We start from the raw sequence: 22,275 nt of genomic DNA, 5'->3' as shown, positions 1-22,275 counted from the left end.
TTCTGCTGAGAGCACGGGCTCTATGGAGCCAGTATAATTGCTATAAGTAGCGAAATTAAATGGCTTGTTGTGTATTGAGACAATTCTTCCCATGTTCTGCATTGTTACACTGCAGAATTAGTGATTGTAGTGTTGGGCTTGTAGATTCATGGACATGTATTGCCATTATTTTCATCACATGCATCTTGTAGGGGTTTAAGTTACATAGGCTTGTTTAGATGGATGCACAGGTGCAATTTACTCTGCTTCCCACCACGCACAGGAGTAAGAGAGGCAGCAGTAGGACCCCAGGAATCTGCTGAAGTCTTTTCCTTGGCATTGTGCAGGCAGTGTAAGGGGTGCAGAGTAAATCACAGCATCTCTGTCACTCTGGATTGCACAGCTTCAGGCAGGGAGCAGAGAAAGGGCAGTGGCTTTGAAAGTTAAATCATTGGCAGAGCCAACTAAAACTCAGTGCCACTTTTAAGGCTCTTTAGGAGTGATACGATCGAATCACAAACACTTCAAACTCGTTTAATTTGTGTTCTAAAAACCCCAACAGTCTAGTTGTAGAATATTTGCTGGCCAATAAAAAGTAAATGAGCATATTGCATGATTTGGAGTCCCTTTCCAAATAAAGCAGCACTTCAATTTTTAGTACCACTTATGCATTGCTCCTTTGGGGAGATAATGATGTATTGGAAAGACCATCATATGTTTTAAACTAATACATGTTTAATAGCTATTTACCACATATAAAAAACTAAATCGCCAATAAAATGGTAATTTTCCTCCTCTGTTTAAAAGTTAACAAAATCAGGCAGATGAGGCCAAGCATTAAATTTTGGAAGGAAAATATTCTCAATTAAAAAAAAAAAATAGAAAATTTGTCAACAAAAATATTGTATATTCCAATCAAGTCCATATAACCCACGCAAAGAAACATTGTTCTGTCACAAGAAGCATATTTAAATTAACATAAACAAAACTGGAAATTAGGTTTTTTCATTAATAAATACGCATGGAAAGAAAGTATTGCACATATTTGTAAAGAACAGTTTTAAGAAAAATTTTCCCATTACAGTTCAAACAGCTTTTAAAATAAGTAAAGTTTTCTCACATTTTCGTACGTTTTCTGAATGAACATGGATATATGTAACCTTTATTTAATTAGTGATAGTAGTTGAATTGTCTTTTCTGCAACAGACAAATTCACAGCTCTCAAAATTCTAGGACCAGGTTTTTAACCAGATAAATTACCATCAAGTCTGCTGCTAAGTTTGTTTGGTTCATTAGAACAAGGCTCCTGTAAGTCTTGCTTCTAACAAATAGATGTGATTGCTTTTCTTTACCAGAATGTAAATACGAAAATATGAAACTTTTCTTTTCCTGTATTCTGATATGAAATTTAAAAGGCCTGATGTTTTCATTATTTCAAAAGCAAAAGTTCCGGTTTTTTACAAGTTCTTTATTTAATTTTATTTTTGCTATTGCTGTCTCAGTTGAACTTTATTGATTTTGGAACTGTCTGTGGCAAAAAGAAGAGTGCATATTGATTATTAACTGTCCATAAGGCCATAATGGAATTTCAGCATGGACTATGTTTAATCTTGGCAATTTCAATAAAAAGTTCTTACAGCTTTTAATGTGACGACTCACGGCAATGCAAATTAGGAAACTGTCCATGTGGTCATCAGAGTGTTTAAATTTCAGTCACTGCCCTGTTCTCAGTGCAGGTAACACTGACATCATGAATGTAATGAAGCAAGATTTTGGATAGCAAATTTTGACTTCGTGCATAATAACTTCTACCCCTGCCTCAAACTGCTGGATTTAACTCTGATGACAAGATGTATATATGTAGTGCTGCATATATATAAACATATACACAAACACACATATGTATGTCACTCTGCACTCACACCCTGAAGTAGTTTGCTTAAGATAAACAGGTTTGCAAACATAAAAAATTTTAAAATGCTTTGAGAGTAAAGAAAATAAATGCTAGGCATTTAAAAACCACATGGATAAATAACACCTCTGCGTCCTTTCTTCTGAAACCAAATAGAAGCAAATCAAATAAACTCATCTCAAACCTTCTTCAGAGACCTTGCAATGCAAGTACTGGTGAAGACCTTAACCCTTTAAATTCCATATGAAGCAATTTTTCTTCCATTCTGTAAGCCTGACCAAAGGGCTTACAGCTCTGAGGAAGAGTGAGAGGATGAGAGGGACATCAGAGGAGAAGGAGCTCTGCTGACAGCAGCAATGCTGCCCCTCTCCCCAGGAGGTGCTGATGGGAGACTGAAGCTTGAGCAGGCTGCCCGCTGTGCCTCACTCAGGCTTCAATTTCCTAGTTGTTAAAGCAGCAGCAAACACTTCAGACTTTCTCCAAAAGAAACCCTCACGTCTTGGATCACAGAGCTTATATTTGCCTTCTTTGTAAAGCAAAACAGCAACTCCCTTATGTGAACTAGAATTTGATTCTGGAGTGAAGGGTCTATTGAATATGACAGGACAAAGGACTCGCTCCCAAAATCTATTTTCAGTGATTCTTGCAGTGGTATATTTTCTGAAAAAACATGAGTGCTTTTCTCTGAATAATCAGCTGTATCTCCATGAAGAAAAGGGTTATCACTTAGTAAAAAGCTTCAGGTTTGAACTATCAAAGATATGTTTTATTTAAAAAAATTTATAGAGGCAGTTGGCCTTTGCTTAATTTGAAAATGCCTAAGAAACCCCTGAAGCATTGTTTTTTTCTGATCTGTGTAAAGTTCCCTCTGCTTTGCAGATTCCTGCACTTCCACAGGTTCTTGTTTTGAGGAACTTGCCCCAGCAAAGAACAACAGGTATCGAATATTTCACTAATAAAAAAAGTCAACATTAAAAATGGCAATTGAACGTATACAAATAAACATAGTCTGTGTAACCTTGGCCATTTCATAGTACAAATATTTGTAATAGGAAAGACAGAAATTTACCCAGCAGCATACACAGCAGTGACTACACTGGATATATCTGACAGTGAAGATTACAATACCAATTATCAGGTCTTCTCCATCCTGACAATGCCATTTACAACAGTAACTCTTCAGTTCTGCTTCGCTCTCCTAAAATGGATGGAAATAGTTATAGCAAATTGTTTCTCATGGAATCACTTGGTGTCTTTACAAGCCACTTACATTTGAAGCAGGATCCACAGTTTATAGAGTATTCTAAAAGTACCCATGTAGGCTTTCATATGGCATTACACTGCAAAAAAAAAAAATCCATAATATGTGAAAACCAGGTTTTATGTAAACCTGCAAAAGCCATTTGATAAAATTCATGGACCAATTATTAAAATCTAAGCTATAAAGAGAATGAAATGTATTAAAAGATTTGAGGTTTATAAAAAGTAACCTTTTATACCATATTTTACTTTACAAAAATATTGAAATAATCCATGAGTTTTTCACTCTGCACCAGCTTTAAAAAAAATACTATCAAATTTTGACTTGCACCTTTAATGCATCTGAAAGCACCATCAGGGGATACTTTTAACATAAAGTATAATACCATTAACTAGATATAGGGAGGTATTTAAAACCCAAAAGCTTGCAGCAAAAGCACTCTATTACAAGAGATTCTAATTTTTAGACACGTTTGGACACCAGTCTTGAACAGGCAGAAGAGGCTCTTCCACATAACTTGTTTATTTTATACTTCAGTGAATATACTTACTAAGAGGTGGCTGAAAGCCTTTAAAAGACATCATTTTCACCTTGGTTGGGAAAAATCAGAGCTGTCTCTATACATTGAGAGCTTGGTTGGTCTTTCCTGCTTCTTTTTCTTGTGCCACTTGTTGTGTCCCTCAGGTAATATCAACCTTGAAATGTTTGGCACTAGGAGGGTATGGCATGTCAGTCTCTTGTCACACCTGCATACATTCACACACTGAATCATGCATTCTCAGTCCTGAAACAGAGGAGTTTCAGTGTGTTCAGCTCCTTGTAGTTTCTTCTGAAATATCTGAATGGGGTCCTCCAAAAAGTTTAGAATATGAAAACTATACTTCCTTGCTCTTTCACTTTTTTTTTTTTTCAAATTGAACACTGAATCATGATTATCATTTAATGAACATCACTACATGCTAGAGCTCCTTATTTCTCCTCAAAATCAGAAGTGAGCTGCATAGAGTTTCTGTTGAAAACAACATCGAGAAGTTAAATTGCATTTAAAAAAGACTTTGAAATTCCACAGAAAACAAACAGTTCTGGTAGTATGAATTTTAATGACCTAATTTATCAGAATTTAGTTTATTTTCCATTGACAGCCTTATAAACATGATTCTTTTTAATTAAGAACTATTTTGCAAATGTATTCTAACCTGAATGGTTGATTTATATATAGGAGTGCTGAAGACACTACTAAGCTCCTGTTTTTTGCCCCAGAAAACAGTTTTCCTAACAGCAACACTGCGTGCTATAGTTTCGTTATTTTTGAAAAGGCTGGGATTTTTGTTTTTGCCACTGACTGTGGAAATATGAATCATTAATTTCTAAAATAAAATGCACTACTTGCTCAAGTTGAAAGCTCTGGTCAGAACCTTTTTATTGGTTTGATTGTAAGTAATGTGCAGTCAGGGTTTCATAGCAGTAAGGGGTGGTGGGTGAGTTCCCCCAGCTGATGTGACTGATAATATGTGTGGGTTAGTGTTTGGGGTTTTTTGAGGATTTCAGATGATGCTGCTGTATCAGTGTCCTGCAGATGGACTGCACACAGTGGATCAAATGATAATCATGATGATGGCCAGACTAAGAACACTACAGCTTGCTGCTCTACTTGTAGTATGCAGTTTAGTTGTTCCTACAGCCCTACTGTCAACCCTTAATTTGGACTGTAACATTGGAGCTGCTTCAAGCTGTGTTTTTGCTTTGTTTACAATGTGGTTTCATATTCCAAGCGCTCCTGAATAAGGGCATCATCTTTATACTGTAGCCGTGGAGGAGCAGGGGAACATTCAAACGCTAAGATCGCCTTCCTCAGGCTCCTGTCCAACACGTGTCTCTCCCAGGCTGGGTACCTGTTCCTGAACAGATCGATTTTAATGACAGACTCCTCAATCCTTGGTGGCCGGGATGAAGGTGTGGAGGGTGCAGTGGGTCTCACCTGAAACACAGGCACACACCCATCCCTCTCTGTGAATTTTTGATCCCGCTCGCTCGTGACGCTCCGGTTGTTGGAGATGGAGCGTAGTGTGCTTGTGGCCACTTCTGGGGGAAGGGTGAAGGCAGCGGCAGGGTCCTCACAAGCACAGCTTGGTGACTGCCCAAACCTTGGTCCATTGGGGTGAAAGAAGGCATAGTACATTAGCATAAAAACAATGCCCGTTAAAAAGCTGCTGAACACTACACACAGTGCTGGTATGGCAAATGCATCAGAGATTGGAGGGGCCTTGTACAGATACCAGAGAACACTCAAGGCGGTGTTTTCTAAAAGGATGACAAAATAGTAAATGAAAAGCCTACAGCGTGTCCTTCCTTCCTTGACATTGAACCAGCTGAAGATATAGATTATCCCGACAACCATGTCGAAAACTATCTCCTCCCATTTAGTGATGCAAAACTCTGTTTCGCAGTGAACGATCCAGAAGGTCATGATGCACCAGTGCAGCACGATGAAGATCCCAAAGTACAGCTGGAAAACCGAGGCAAACAGGGCAAAAGTAATGACCCTCGCTGCAATCGTGAAGAAATGCCAGCAAAACTGGATTATAACAGCCATATAACTGATGGGCTTCTTGTCATCGCGGGAGTCACGGAGGGCCTTTTGGTAGGAAGCCAAAGCCCAAGCCAGGGATACAAGGGATGCTGCAGCAGTAAGACCTAGGAGGAAACAGGAGATGCAGTTAAGGCATAATAAGTATGTCAGCACTTGGCTGAAAACACTGAGATCCTTGCTGCTTTAAATGTTCTCCACTGCTGGCACAATAAAACCTCTTCCTCCTCCTTTAGCTCAGAGAAATGAACCTCTGCTGCTGAAATTTCATTGCCCGACGCTGGATACACACAAACAAGGGCAGCTGTTAAACCATGGTCTGCAATTCTTCCCTAGCAATTACAGGTTCGAAACTAATTAACTCATTAACAACTTTGAGCGAGTCGAGAATAGGTGTCTCCGTCAGCTCTGTGATCTAAGGGGACCTACTGTGGTTATTGTCTTCAAGAAAGAATTTTCTGATTTTGATAAGTCATTAAAGAAGCCTAATATAAAACAACCAAGTCTTTCTAATTAAAATGCCAGCATCATCTACATATAAACTAAATTAATGATAATGTGAGCATAAATCTACATGTTAAAATGAATTTATGTCGCTCTTCTTACATCAAAATTTAAACTTACTGCCTTACTTGCTGAGGGAAAAAACCCGCCCATTTAGATATTTTCACCACTTTTAAACAGAATTTCAATAAGTAGAAAATGTCTGAACTTATTTTCTTCCAGCTGAAAATGAAATTTATTTTTTAAATGTTGGAATTTTTACTGAATTAAAATTGTGAGTAAAGATGCTTCTAAAGTAGGGGGCTAAATATTTTAATTTATGCAATATATCACAGAATTGCCTACATGCAACGCCCTAATCTAAAATACTTTAGTAAAACCTGACAAATATTTAAAGCATTCAACATGAAATTATTTCTCATAAGATTTAAAACATTGGTTTTGTGAAAATACAAAAACTGTAAAACAATTGTTAAAAACATAGACCTTTCTATACTTATTTTAAATGTGTATTATTATTTTCTCTTCAAGGGAATTTGATTCTTGTCAGAAGGTAAATTTAGGGAAAAAAAAGTTGCTTTGAAATGAATCTGATTTTTAAACTAATCTGTTGCTTCCATACACTACCAGAAAAACACCTTACATTCCCATTTCAAAAATGGTATAGTTCAGCAAAATTATTCAAATGATAAATACTTACATAGCATTCTGGTGGAAATGAATAATTCTTCTTTACTAGAAGATTAATTTTTATTTGCTTACGACTTGTATCCAGCTGCTTTGGATGGAAATGGGAATTGCAATTGAAATGTAAAATCCTTTCCTTTCAAGTGTATTTATTATTTAAATAAAATTGCAGTAAATGTATACAGAGGAAAAATGTATCAAGCATTTTATACCTAAGACTGTTTTACTAGCGAGGCTAATTTTACATACAGCTAATGAATGAATTCATAAGTCTCAGGATCCCAGACTGAGAATTTATTCATAGACCATTTAAAGATAATGATGCTTCAGCTTATTCTATTTCTAAACAGTTCCTTAACTTTGAACTAGTTATTGAAGTAAATCAAACTGACATGAAGAAAACATTTCTTTTGTTGGCTGTTAAAAGCTGTTTAATCATTTCAACAACCTTTGGTTCTGTATGCATAGCTGGTATTTTTCTTCCTATTAAACAGCTTTTTTTAGAACTTAACAATCAAGAATATATTACTTACATATTATAAACTTAAAGAAGTTGTATTAATAGAAAATGATAAATTTAAGCCTAAATACATATTGCTATTTACTTTGAAAGAAAAAAATAAAAGGTTATTTGAAAAGATAGAAAAAAGTAAGTTATGGAGATAAAATCCATTTGAACAACTCTCTTGGCTTAATACACTAAGATTTTGCTCAGTAAGTCGTATTGAGAGATTCATTGTTTTCATCAGGGATTGTGTTTGCCAGTGTTTCTCCCTCTCTGACAGAGTGCTAAAAATGTGAGCTCCCATGAATCCATGAATTGAAAATCCCTTCGTTTTAAAAATAAAAATAATAACAAAAAATCAGCAGAAATATAGAGCAAACTTAGTATTCCAGGAAGAATTTTTAAATAAAACTTCATAATTTTTCTTCCCATGCAGATGCCTGCACAGAAAAACCACTAAAGTTACTTCTAGAATCTTCCTTTATGGAGAAAATAAGCTATCAGCCTTGAAGACAGGAAAGAGACATGGTATAAATTGGTGTTTTCATTTCTGACATGTATATTTGCTTTTTCACATTGGGCTGCCTTTCTGTATCCATTATCTCTGATGACAACCCTGGGAGCTGAAAATGTAAGTTCTTGTTGTCCTCTAGGAATGTTTTAAGTATTGAAAAAACACAGTTCATTTCCCTCATGAAATGAAAAGTTGGGAAAGGTAGATGAATAGGATAAAGAATCTTTCAATACAAACAAGCCACTCTGAACAAGAACTCAAGAATAGCATTATCAGCACAGGAAAAAATAATGTGAGAGAGAAATCCATATATTTTCTTTGCAAATCTAACTTTAATGACCTCATACACTCCCCCAGAGGTTTGTAGAGATACCATAAGTTTTGCATTAGGACGTGTAAAATCATTCAACAGTGCACACAGAATATAATGTTAAATTCATAGGAATTTCTACTATTCTAATGCTAATTAATTCATAGTCATTGTCTGGGACATAGAGAAGCAAGTACAATAGCTATGTAATTCTGTTATTTAAATAGTCATTAACAGGGAGTCATCTTCTGCTTTTACAGCACAAACTCAGGGATACTGGCATACAGGAGAGAAAAGGAGAAAAGGGAATGTAAAAAAGGGAAGAACTGCCAGTTAATAAATTGTGTATCGGCTCTTGGCGATTGGCAATGGCATTAGGGATATAGAATTAGGATAAAGTGAAATGCTTCATGGGCTTCATCCATTTTTCTTTATTGATGAGACTAAGCACTAAAGAATTATTGAAAGTAAATTAATGATGAGAAGAATGATGTAAAAGGGATGCAAATGGTGGTTTGTTAATAAATTACACTATATAAATATTTCACTGGAAATGGTTAGAAATAAAGTGAATTACTGTAGCACTGAATGGATAATTCATTAATTAGAACATATTGATGCATTTGCTGAGTATATGTTCATATAAACCTCTTTATCTCTATTTCAAAGAGGAACAAAAATAAATTTCTATTACTATCAAAAAAAATTTTGGCAGTGCAGGTGCAACCAGGAAGACTTATTTGCCACTCAGGAATAAAAAGAGATTGGACAAGATCTGTGCAGCCACTGTATATGAAGAACAAGAACCAGCTTTCCCATCTGCTTATCTGCAGTGTCTGCACACTTTTTGGGTGCACTTGCAGCAGCTTTCTGGTGTCTTTTACTCTACTGTACTATGAGTCTTGTATTTAGGGTCTTGATCTCAGAAATTAAGATTAAATAGCCATTCCCAGTGAATATGTACACCAGCAATTATATGCCTACCCACTACAGACTGTTACAAGAACCAGAAAGCAGGAATACTCTAAAATGGCCTTAGGAAGCAGGAATGCCTGTTCCTGTTCCTTTCTTTTCTAAAGATGAACCTTTAAACATTTTCCCCAGTATATGATTTGATCTCTAAATTTCTGTCCTGAAGAGGAAAGAAGTGCAGGCTTTGCACAGGAAAAAGGATGCTTTTGTATGGTTCTAAAGTGGAGGAAGACCTGAAACACTTAAATAGCAAAACAGTGGGAGTGTACATACCACTTTCAACCTTTGCAGTATAGCCCATCCACAATAGTCACAACAACAATAAAATAGTGCATTGATTGTATCAGGAAAACATTCTGCCAGGAACTAATTATAATCTCTTTTGAGTGAAAAATACAGTTTAACCTGTTTTGTTCCGTGAATGGTTTGCATTACTTAATTATTTGTATGATGGAATGAGATATTTTTAACAGTTCTTAACATAGTGAGAGTCATTCAGACCTTTTGTCTGATAAAGAAGAGAAATGCTCTGATTGAATTATAATTTTAATTTCTTTCCCTGAAATTATTTTCTTCATATATGATATGTACTTGCATTTTATAGACTGTGGCATTTCTGTATAGATACTTCAAATATAATACATAAGATACTACAATCAACTACAGCTCATCAAATACAAGATAAAAACCTCACACATATGACTTTCATAAGTGAAAGCAAACACAAATGAGGGAAAAGATAATGCATACTTTCACAAATGTAATATTGTTGCAATGATGCAAGCAAGCTCGAATAACTAGATGAGAATCAATGCAACTATCCTCAATGGCATTTGTGAGAAACCTGATCTGGACTTGAAAGATTAAAGATATACCCAGGTCCATAAATTACTTTTTTCTAATCATATCAGGACATAAATCCTATATAATATAAGGACAGAACAGGTCGAGTCATCCGGAAACCCTACAAATGAATGAACTGATCTGAGAAAGTGCTCCTTGACATTCAACCTGATTTCAGAAATCAAGGTCTTGCCAAGGAGTCTGTCTGCTTCATCTCTCCTTTAAAACTTGTACTCATCTCACCATTTCCAAGAGTAAATTAATCTAAAAGCAGGAATACCAAATGCAGCAGGACATCTAGGTGTGACAACATTGCCTGGGATGTGAGACTTTGAAACATTATTTTAAGAAAGCCTATTTTTTGGTTTTCCTTCTCAGCTGGAGAAGTGACATTACATGCATCCAAGCTTCCACATGCTTCTCTGAACCAAAGCCAAGGATCTCGAATATTTGTATCTTAGTCCTTTAGGAAACAGCATATCATGACTGCATCCCCCAGCTTCAGAAAATGTCTTGCTATATTTACACATATTTTACCATGCTGCTCTGCAAGTATAGGCACAAGCTAAAGATTCACGTGGAGGCAGCCTTGCAGGCAGCTTGGCAATAGTCTGTGGGTTTCTGCACCTATTCTTTTGTTCCCAAACACAGTGTATGACAGCAATGTTTGTTATGCTGTACATACTGTGCTTCCATATGTGGTTTAGTACACAGGAGAATTTGAAGGCTATAAGGGCAGCTTTTGGTCATATCAAGGGCCACGTGTCCAGGTCATCAGTATGTGTTTCATGCACATGGATCTCATTGCCTGACCAATACCATGAGATGAAACCTAAATATGAATCTTACTTTTGTTGCATTCATTCCTATTTTCTAAAGGGACAACAATACAAACGCCTTCACCTGGGCTGTTTCCCCATAAAGACCTTGCCAAAATAATTCTATTACTTTCCCAAGTCAGTAAGTTTGTCATAGATTAGCTATGCTGAATCAAGATCACAGGCTTTCTGTTCAACTGAAATAAGATTCCTGAGGTAAGAAAAGGACTTTTTTCTTTTTTCTTGACTCCCACTATATCTGATTGTGTCTAGATTGAAAGGTCACTGGACTGAAATGTTCCACTCCTGTGGTCTTGCACTCAGACTCTTTGCTACCCACAAACATGGGAGTGTGTCCAAGGATGAGTCTCCAGTAGTTCAAATTTCCAGTTTTTGCCACAGGTTTCATTCATAGCTGGAGATTTTCAAGGCAACATAGGTGGTTTCAGCAGCTTGCCAACATTCAGCTTAACTTTCTCCCACTGCATATCAAAGTGGATTAATGCAGCATAATGGGTGACAGGAACTCTTCCTGGTTGAAATGTAAGTCAGAATTACACCTGATGTTACTTCTCCTATGTGTTGCACAATACTCATAGAACATGCTAGCATATATATAAGAATAATTTCTCCTATGATTTCTCTCAGCTGCTTTCAATAGCCACTTCTGGCGAGACAACTTCCAGCTGCTTCTTTAATTTGGCCCTCCACAACAAGTTGTCATTGCCCTGAAAAATGAGAAATACTCTGTGTGTTATGTTACTTTCAACGTTATTCTTTTTACCTACTCCTAATTTTTTACCAGCAGTGGTTTGGACTCTGCAGAGGACCAAGGTTAACTGGCAAAATTTTGGCTTATTATATGTATCTTTAGCAGTTAGGGTCTGTACAGGACACCTGCCTAATGATTTACCTCTTGCTGCGCTCAGAGTCTTATCCACTTTAGCAAATCTAACTGTTAGGCAGTGTTGAGAAGCTTCTGCTGATCAGCAGTCCTGGTCATAGCTTTAAATATATGGATGATGGTCATAAATTTGCTTCAAGATAAAATTAAGCCCAGTTTCCTACTGCCCTTCCCCCTAAATCCAAACAAACGTTTTTTACCCCGTTTTTATAGTTAATATTTCAGGACTTGGATTAGAAATTATGAATAAAATCAACACAGGTAAAGAGAGGTAACTTGGTATGCAGGGACCATAAAACCATGAAAGATGGCACTCTCCTGTCTTTAAAAAGACCACAGTAAGTAATTGAGGTCTCTCTTTCTTCACAGACACCAAAAGCTCCACTACCTTCTCTTCTATCTGTACAAGTAATCAGCTCTTTCAGATACTTGAAAGGAAGTCTCACTCCAGAATACCCCAGCTAAGGCCAGTTACTAGCTCACATGCTGGATGATCCTCTCCCTTTCAATTTCATTTTTTCAAGATTTGTTAGTTTCTTGTTCTACCGAAAATGAGCTGTACTTAAAACTTTCAGTTTAGGAGTCCTTATTAGCCACCAGTCACGTCCAGTCCTTCACTGGCAGCAACATTGCCTGGTACTCCTGTGTGCCATGCAGTCTGTGTGCCATGCAGTCTGTGTGCTGCCAGGCTTGACAAGACAGCATGAGATCATTTTGCCTCTTAGGAATCTAAACTTAGATTCTGTACTTTCACAGCTAGACTCCTTGTCTGTTAGGTAATTTGGTGTCTTTTATTCCAGGGAAGTGTGTGCAGCACAAACATACCCACTGACTCCAGGCTCATTTCCATGATTTCTACATTTCAGGGATTTCAATGGCTCGAGCCTGCTGCAGGTAACTTGCAGAAATCAAGGGATTATTTGGAGGATACAGCAACCCCAAGCAGAACAAACCGTGCCATTAGCTCTTAAGAAACGTCATGACAACCTCATGCTAAGCTAAATATAGGGCACCATCTATGGGAGACAGCTCCACCTGCACTGCTCTGTCCAATGCATTGCACGCACAGACACCTTCCACAGTGCCAATGGCAGCAGCAGCAGCCCTTCTCCCTGACACTCAGCAGGAGAAAGAGAAAAAGATGGCGTTTACTAGACATGTGAAAAGTCCTGTTAGAACTTAACTCTCGAGGAAACACCTTTCTGCTGGTCCACATTTCTGTGATTTCACTGGTACTCTTCTGTTGAGCTTTTATATACTTTTGCTTATGCAGCTTCTGAACAAATTCTATGCTCTTGTATTTCACTGATTTGGAGGAACCAGACACATAGGTTTTCATTCCATGGCATCTAAAAATATCAACTGGGACTCTTTTTATTGGAAATCCTTTGGAAAAATATTAAAGTGAAACTCCCCCCCCCCCCCACCCCGCCTCTCCCAGAAGATGTACAGAGTAAATACCATTTAGATTATTTAAGTCTTCTACTAAAGAATACACAATTTTAAATATATATATATACACACATACATAGTACTTAGTCTATGAGCGTGCATAAGCATGAATAGGGAGAAAATTAGTATTAGCATTTGTTCCTTTGGCAAAGTCACTGTGTCACCTGCCCCACGGTTTGTATGCCATCCTTCTCAGCTCACTGGGCAGGGGCTGGCTTGGCACTGCTGCAGGTGTGCACTGAACCCACACATCCAAAGTGAGCAAGACAGTAAAACTTTGGACTAACAACTCTCAGAGCAATAACACAAAACTAGAACTGAAATGGTACAAAATTCGGAAATAAATCTGATGAAGTAAAAGCATGGTGGTGCTACTAACAGTATTGGTTTCCTAATCAATTCTCCATGAAACTGGTTTTTAATTGTTTTCTAACTGTTTTCTAACTGGGTTCAGGTGCCCAAGTGTTGGCAGGGGGACACATGGAGTAGCCTCCGTGAGGAGAGGTCAGAGCCTGTCCCATGTGGGACACAGCTGTTCCAGCCAGTTTCCAGCCAGCTCCAAAGTGAGCCACCACAGGACACAGCTGAGCCCATCAGCCAATATGTTGGTGCTTCTGAAAAACATATTTAAGAACAGACATTTAAAAATGTCTAATAGGCAGAGAAGGGGGAAAGTAAGGATATGAGAGCAGCCATGTAAACACTAAGGTGAGACAAGAAGGAAGGGGATGAGGTTCTCCAGGCATCCCTGGAAGAGAATCATGGTAGAGCAGGTAATTTCCCACTGCATGTGAAGGACCATGATGGAAAATATTTGCAACCTGAAGCCCATGGATATTTCTTGAAGGAAAGTATGGCTTTTGGAGAGCCCACACTGGGGCAGTTTTATCTTGAAGGAACTGTACTCTGTAGGAGGGATACCATGCTGAAGTAGAGGAAAAGTGTGAGGAGAAGGAAGCAGGAAAGGAAAGGACGGTATGGACTGACTGCAATTCCCCATTACCCGTCATCCTGTGCCTCAGGGAAGGGGAAGGCAGAAAGGTCAGGGATGAAAGAATGAAGTTTATTCTGGTAAAAAGATACTACAGGGGGGAAATTTTGCTTTAATTTATCTGTGTTTCTGACTATCCATGTGTGCTTTCACTGGCAATAAATTATATTAAAAGTCGAATCTGTTTTGCCTGTGATGGTAACTGGTAAAGTTACCTGCCTTTAGCCCAACCCACAAGGTTTTTTATCCTCTTTTCTCACCCTGTCTTGTTGAGGAAGCAGGGTCTGTGAACAGCTGGGTGGGAGTCTGACTGCCATCCAAGGTCAGCACACCACATGAATGACCTCACACCAGTATATTTTTGCATGCACAAACTGTACATATGTATCCCAGCTGGTGGATGGGGTCCGCCGCTTGGGACCCAGAGCGCCACAGCCACCCCAAAGGATGTCTCGCTAGAAACAGCTCCTTGGGGGGTCAGGGCGCTCCTCAGCTGGCAGAGGGGCTTCTCAGATGGCAGGCAGAGCAGTGATTTTTCAGCTCAGTGATTTCAGCTTTCAGTGATTTCAGCTCAGTGCTCTCAGCTCATGCCCTTGTGAGTTAGCCCCTCTTTTAGCCGGCTGTAGTGAGAGAGAGAGGTCTCGTATGGAATTTCCGCAGGTGGTACTTTATTGCAAAGGTACCAGCGAAAGGGATCCAGGGACGAGGAACCTCTGCTGACTACAGGAAACCCAGGGGTTTTTATGGGACACCAGGGTGGGAGGAGAAGAGTACAAAACCAATCAATTGTAACAGATCTACATAAAATCCCGAGGGGGCTTGTGGGTCTCCGGACAGGTCGCCGTGACTAGAAGGTCTTTTGTCTTAAGGGCTCTGGGTGAAGTTGCGGAATTCTTTCTTAACTCCTCAGCTTGGCCCTCTCCAGGACAGAGCAGCTGGGGCTCCGCCCACTCCCACACATATGGTCATGCCTTTAGAGGCCAGGTTGTGCCTGTTCCTTCCAGGACCACCGAAGGAAATGATATTGTTCTTGCACAGGGATACATGAAACATTCCTCAAAATTCTGTAAACCATTCTTCCTCTGAAGGGTGTCTTACCACATGCCAGTGACCTACAACATACTGGCTGCCTCAAAAATGGATGTCTGAGAATATCCAAGCTGTCACGTTATTTCCTGAGTTTAATGAGAAGATGTGGGAGCAGAATGCACCAAATACCTGTCAGAATTGGAAGGTTACTTCAAAAAATACAGTTTTTCAATGCCTGTAGAGAAAAGTACAAATTCTGGAAAAGGAAGTACCTACAAAATTTTTTGTTTTAGTTTAACAGAGCCACAACAAAGTCACCATCTTATTAGTTTTAGTAAAACATGTAAAAAATTTGATACTTGAGTAATATGTTTCATAGATGTAGAGATATATTGAAAGTGAGACAGCACAATAAAAATCAGTGTAAAATACAAGCCACAGAGCATCGCATCGTGAACACTGAGTGAATTCTATACTTGCTTTCAAAGACGTAAGAATTCAGAAGTTTCAAACAAAGGACAAAACATCCTTCTAAGGGATATTTGCCTTCAAATATGCACTTTTTTCAGTCTGAATTTATCTACCTTTGGTTTTCAGCCATTGATTTGGCTGAAGTTCTGTAGGGTTCAAATGATTTAAGCATAGTATTCCATGGACCTTCAGAGTTTTAAAAATTAAAGGTTTCCAAGGCATAGTTTTTTTTACTCAGAAGCCTTCAGTACTAAATAGTTGAAGACAATTTTCCTAAGCCTGAAATAAGCTGGTGAAAGATCTATATTTTTACTACTATCCCAGATTTCTGATGTGTTTTACACAAGCATCCCACAAGTAAAACAACTTGAAATGATCATACTGGCTGCAATATGGTGGAACATACCAGAAATAGTATCTGCAAATTCAAACTATCTCTTCTGAGTATTTTTTCAAACAAGTATCCTAAACTACAAATAGCACTATCACTGGCTCAAGAAATGTCTGCTGAAGAATTGGAAAAAGAAGGGCTAAATCAATATTTCAAATACACCAGGTTTGTTTTTTGTTTTTTGGTTTGTTTTTTTTTTAAGATATTGCACTAGCTGTGGCTAGCATCCAACACAGACAAGACTAGAAGCCAAGATGCATTTTGGCATGAAAAATATCCCAAATGTCTTATACTAAGTTTTATTACAAATCAATAACCAGGGACAAGCTCACTGGTAAAAAGTATTGACTCCATGCAGAGATAGCATGAGGCCCTTAAATCTCCTTAAGTTATGATATTGGGATTGGCTTTCAGTGGTTCATAGGCTCATGTTGGCTCAATGAAGGGGGATAAATTTCAGCTCTCATTAAGGAACTGATATTTCTCCCACTTGCACATTAAAAATGGTCTGAAGTTAGTACCTTGTTGGACACAATTTGTCTCAGAAATATTTTGTATATGTAGCATTTTTTGTGTTTGTATTTTAAAGCTCTCTAAGCTCACAAAAGATGTTGAGGGTAATGTCTGATATATCTGGTGCTCTGGGACAAAACACAATTAGTGTCACTCTGAAAAAGAAATCAATTTAGTATTTGTTCAATTCCACTTAGCAAAGGAAAAATTGGAGCTGTTAGCTCATGTTAGTACAAGAAGAAGTTTCCTTTGGATCAAACTCTTTGCTATGTTTCTTTCACTTCAAAAAAACTTCAAGTGTATTTTCACAATAATTCATTAAACAGACATTTTTCTGTTAGTGGAAAAAAAATCACTAATCTCTTCTTCTCCATCTCAAAAGAAAATCTATATTTTCACCTACTGTGAAGATAATGTAAATTGAAACAAAGTCTAACAAACTCTTTTGAAGAATATTCAGTGTATTCTGGAGATTAATTCTCCTTCCAGCTTATGCCATGCTTGGATTATTTCAGGTTTCATATTTACACCTTTGTCTTCAATATTAGCTGCAAAGTTATTTATTATCAGTAAGGAAGCTCTACAGCTATATATCTACCTGTGTCTGCTTTAGTTGGAATATATACACATACATGTAGTTGGATACATGCAGGTAAGTATTACACACTTTCTGTATGTATGGCATATTTAGAGTTATATACTACATGCAGACAGGAAAACTGGTGCAATTTGAATATACCAAGCAAAATAATGACTCAGAATTTCTTCTGAAAAACTTTTCCAATATTTACCTGTGGCTTGTGCCAAAAAATTTGCACCTTGTTGCAAGTTTAAATGAATCTCATTTCCGTTTCTGCTGCTTGTCTAGAAGACTGCAAAGTTAACTTGGCTCCTGTCATTAGGCTTCTTTTTTTTTTTTTTTTTTTCCAAATGTGTAAGTGCCCAGAGAGAGAGATCGAATTACTTCCTCAACCTTTCCCAATGTTCTAGGCTTATGAGTTCCTAAAAGATTTGTAGGCCTATGGTTGGTTGATGGTCTCTGAGACCATTCTTGTCCTGTCCTTTGAGTAGCTCCTTCCTCCTGGAAGTGTGAGTCACAGAACAGGGCACAGTGGTCTTATTGGTGGTGTTCAAAGTGGTTTATTCTTTTTAATGTGTCTACTGTATATTTTTTTCCTCTTCATCCACGGATCAATATAAGTCAAAGCCTCAACTTGACACCGAGATCTCACAAAATAGGACTTCTCTCTCCTGCTATGCCATCTTCTGAGTTACTGTTTTCTAAAACAGAGAATTTCCCATCCAATAGGTGTAGTGTGTGTTGTAAAATACACTTTCCTGAATTAAACTGTAATTAGTTAGCTGTGAATATTTCGACCAATCAGTCAGACTGGCCTGTAATGGCAGCTGTCCTCAGCACTACCAGCTACCCTCACATCTCTGTGCAAAGCCTGAAAATGCCAGTCACTGGAAACCCAGCTGGCAAATGATACCTGTCATCATCCATAAGGCTATCAAACAAGATGAGAGCAAGGACAGGCATTTAGTAGGCACTCCTGAGCACTCCCTCACTTATTCTTTCCTAATTTTAATATCCATCTAGATGACAGATTTTAGTACAGGTTATATGAGCTCTACTCCTTCCTGCTTCAAGATCTCATGTGATTTGAAGTCATATGAACTTTTAAAATAATATTTATACATTATTCATTATAGTTGCTGTCATCATTCTAACTTCTGAGCTTGTCAGTGAATGATAACAGGTCTGGATAACACGACCTGATATCCAATAACTAAAAAAGGTTTGCAGAATTCTACCATCTCAATTCTAATTCTTTGTTACCTGAGTACACAGTTGACATTTCTATTATTTTCTGCTGAATTAAAGTCGGGATGATCTATACTAATGTTTATTTCCATGCACACTTCCTTTTAAAATCTTAAGATTTGTTTCTTTATGCATCTGTGCATCAGTCTGCTCCATGGCAATTATTAAGAATGACCAACTAATTCCAACAGAATTTGACACAGAAACAGATGTCTCAAAGATACTGAATTCTGTGAGATTTAGGGAAGATGGCATCTAGAGAAGGACCCAAAGAAATGTTCCCACTTAAAGTATAGTGGACTTCAGGCATTTCATTTTTATGCCTGAATTTCAGGCATTTTTATGCCTTCAGGCATTTTTATTGCAACAGCTAGGGACCAATTAGTAAGTGAATAAATATGTCCCTGGCAGCTGGCAAATTCACAAAGATGTAACTTTGAGCTAATCCCAGCAGATATTGCCTCTTAGCTGTCCAAAGACAAAGTCATGAGAGAAAACTCAGAATAAAGCAGGGAGTGAACAGCACAGTGTGACAACCCAGGGGATCAGAGAAAAAAATGGATATATTTTCAGGGCAGTGGTTAAGGCAGGAAATGAAGCTTCATTATTTTTGCTGCTTGAAGAACATATATTAACAGACACTCTCCTTTTCTTGACCTCATCTACTTTTCCAATATTTTGTTAAAATGTAATGTTTCAGTGTCTACAGGCATACATGACAGGGTTCTCCAGGCAGGAACATGACAAAGCTCAGGCTGGACACAGAACACAAATAGGACCCTGTGAATGGAACTCAAAGACTTAGATCATGTTTTAAAGATTACTGAAAATCTACCTCAATTTTCAGATGAATGAGTTTTAGTTTTACACCAGTGTGACTGTAAATCAGATTCTCTGCAGACACAAAGGGAGAAGAGACAGTCAGCTGCATATCTGATATTTATTTGATTTATTGTTTTTTGATACAGTGTGACAGCAGATTAGCAAGGCATTTTTGTGACACTGATGATCAAGAAGTCATCAATTCACATCACCAGGACAATTTAACAAAGAGAATAACAATAATAAAGCATTCAATCTATAACCTGAGTAAACAGTTACCTGAGTAAACAATTTGATATAAAAATCCAGTATTTTTTCAACATCACCAATAGTAACAATGACTGATAAAATCCCAGAAGTTCTAAACCTACTGGTAAATATACTAGACTAATAGAATACCTTTACTCTGGTCCACCTTATTAATTTTGATTTGGAGAGGAAACAGGATCGTGTGTGTGTCCTCGACTAGGGGAAGGTGTTGATATGCTATTTCCCTTCAGCTTTGATACTTGCTTGGATGTGCAGCTGTGAATGACTCTTCATTCAGCCTACAGAAAAACAGCTTATCTCTGCTACTACTGTGCTTAGATAACTCGTCCCTCTCAGTCAATTATAAACATAGTTTTTCTTCAGAAAACAGAGCTCCTAGAAAGCCCTCTAAGCCATGCCACAAACACACTGCCAAACAAAGAATCAAAACCAGCACCATGACAAACCAATAGCTCATTTTGAGATTTGAAAGTTAGTATGAAAATACACTTCAAAGAGTTCAGATTCCCAGTTAGAGAAAAAAAAGTTCCCTGATCTATTTGAGTAAATGATCTTCCACACAGAGATGAAGTAAATAGGTTAGGTAAATTTTTTTCTTTTTTTTTTTTTTTTTTAAATAATTGTGGTTCTTACTAGAGCACATGCAAAATACCTTTCCCCAAACACTCGGGCAGTGGTGGGAAAAGATATTTCACATTAATAAGAAATCCATTCAGCATGCACATAGATTGTCTCTATTTCTCTACAAATTTTAACATCAGGATACCAAGATAAATTATATTTTGAGCTCCTAGCATTTAATTTGAACTCTTAGCACTTCTGGTCTGGTTATACTGTAATGAGACTCAGATTTTTCTATTGCTATTTCTGGCTGTTTTGAAACACCATATTATGGGCATTGATATAAGGAATAAATGCAATGCATTTGAAATAACCTAGTATATTTAAATTATTAATTTTTTTCAAATCTTTACCCAATCTGGGAAACAAGATACGGAAAATTTATTTTGAACAGTATATGAATACAAAGTTATTTAGATATTTTCCTTATTCTGTTCTTGAAAAGCAGTGTCTGTCAAGGGGAAAGAGTCTGATTTAATTTATTTTTCTGAGATACTCAACTCTTCCTTTCTTCTCACAAAATAACTACCATAAGCCATTGATTAAACAGCTTGTCCATTTTGGTTCTACATATTTTCCTTCTACTGTTTCTGACCCCAAAAGTACCGAGCATCACCCTCCTCCCAAATGCTCCCTGAGACACCTTCCTTTTCTCTTTGTCACCTCATCTGCAAGGTTTTCAAACTGCTTTTTTCACAATGCTCCTTACATTTCTTACTTTCTTACAGGTTTCCCAGCTCATGTATTTGTTTTCTGTAGAGGTGCTCCAGATTCTTAGCCTTCTTCCTATGTCCATCTCATCTGGTATCCACATCCTGTACTCATCCCAGCACTGGGAGAGGGTGCCCAGGTATCTGCATTTAGATAAAACCTCTTGATGGCTGGAGCACTGAGGTCAGAGCTGTCTGGTTTAGGAACGTGTTGTGGCCCACAATAAAACCAGACAGCTGCCCTCCCATGCTCACTCCTCTTGGCAGCAGCATCCTGTCCCACCAACTCACTGCTCTGGTTTCCAGCCTGTGTGTAGTCACAAACAGGTTGCACCTATTTGCTGTTCTTCAGGCTTTTTCCCGAGCCAGCTCATCTGCTTTCCTTAAACAGACAAGGTTTTTTTAAGTCCTGTTAACCGTGGTTATTTTTTAAAATTTTCTGTGGTAAAAGATCCTGCTACAGCAATGAATTTCAGACAAAACCAATATTATTCTTAATTTTGAAGCAAGTTTTATCTGTGTTACTTGCCTCATATTTTAATACAAAATGTCATATTGAGGACAAAGGTCTGCTGGTCTGGGTAACTATCAAGTCAGCAAGGATATTCACAGCTTCCTAGTTTTTCCAAAGCAGCCTTCATTATCTAGGGCATTTCAATTCACTTTCTTCTGTTCTGACTAGCACTCCTATTTCCTAAATTATGTCATCAGAATAACCCCTGCCCTGTGCTTTTATACATTTTTATTACCTTTCTTTCTCATAATGAGGTGAGGAGACTCTGAATACAATAGCCAAGTAATCAGGTAAAGTTCTGTGGACTGCAGGAATATATTTGTAATTATTTGCTGTCACACTGTGTTCCTGTCTGCATTAAAATAATTTATGCTATTCACAGGGTCCCTAGATCCATAAATTCATAATTTAACATTAAAATAGATAAAGTCATAGGCATGATTTCAACACAGTCTATTCTCAGTGCAAAGAGTTCATAAACTGAGTACCTCAGAGGCTTCTGGGAAATGCAAAATCATTTTGTACAAAAAATGATGTCTAACAATATTCAGTTAGTAAAACACATTATTTCTGTCCCCAGTATAAGAATCCCTCTTCTTTATCCATGCTGAAAAGGTGACAAAATTTCCCGTTATAGCTCCATTGTATTCCTCTAAGCTCTTTAAGGGGAGCAAAGTTAGCTCCCAGACTGTGCGTGTTCCTGTGAATGGGACATTTAACAATTCTTTGCAGATCTAACACCTTTCCTCAAAATATTTTAGTATTCCCTGTAGTCATTGCATTATTCTCAAAATAGCTGATGAAGAATGTCAGTATGACATCCATTTTCCTGATGCATGAACCAGGGAAAAAGGAACTGAATGATTT

General features: G+C 37.7%; 1 protein-coding gene across 1 annotated transcript in view; it reads right to left on the bottom strand.

The window, feature by feature from the left end:
- Window positions 1-4,462: 4,462 nt before the first annotated feature.
- XKR4 (XK related 4) overlaps window positions 4,463-22,275 on the bottom strand; it is a 310,788-nt gene continuing 292,975 nt past the window's right edge. Inside the window, exon 3 of the mRNA XM_066333465.1 lies at window positions 4,463-5,846. Coding sequence (XP_066189562.1) covers window positions 4,900-5,846 — 947 coding nt within the window. The 3' untranslated portion in view covers window positions 4,463-4,899. The remainder of the gene's footprint in view (window positions 5,847-22,275) is intronic.

Source organism: Sylvia atricapilla, chromosome 1 (assembly GCF_009819655.1).
Source record: "Sylvia atricapilla isolate bSylAtr1 chromosome 1, bSylAtr1.pri, whole genome shotgun sequence".
In the NCBI taxonomy this organism is placed as follows: Eukaryota; Metazoa; Chordata; class Aves; order Passeriformes; family Sylviidae; genus Sylvia; species Sylvia atricapilla.
This window is presented reverse-complemented; position numbering and strand designations above follow the sequence as displayed.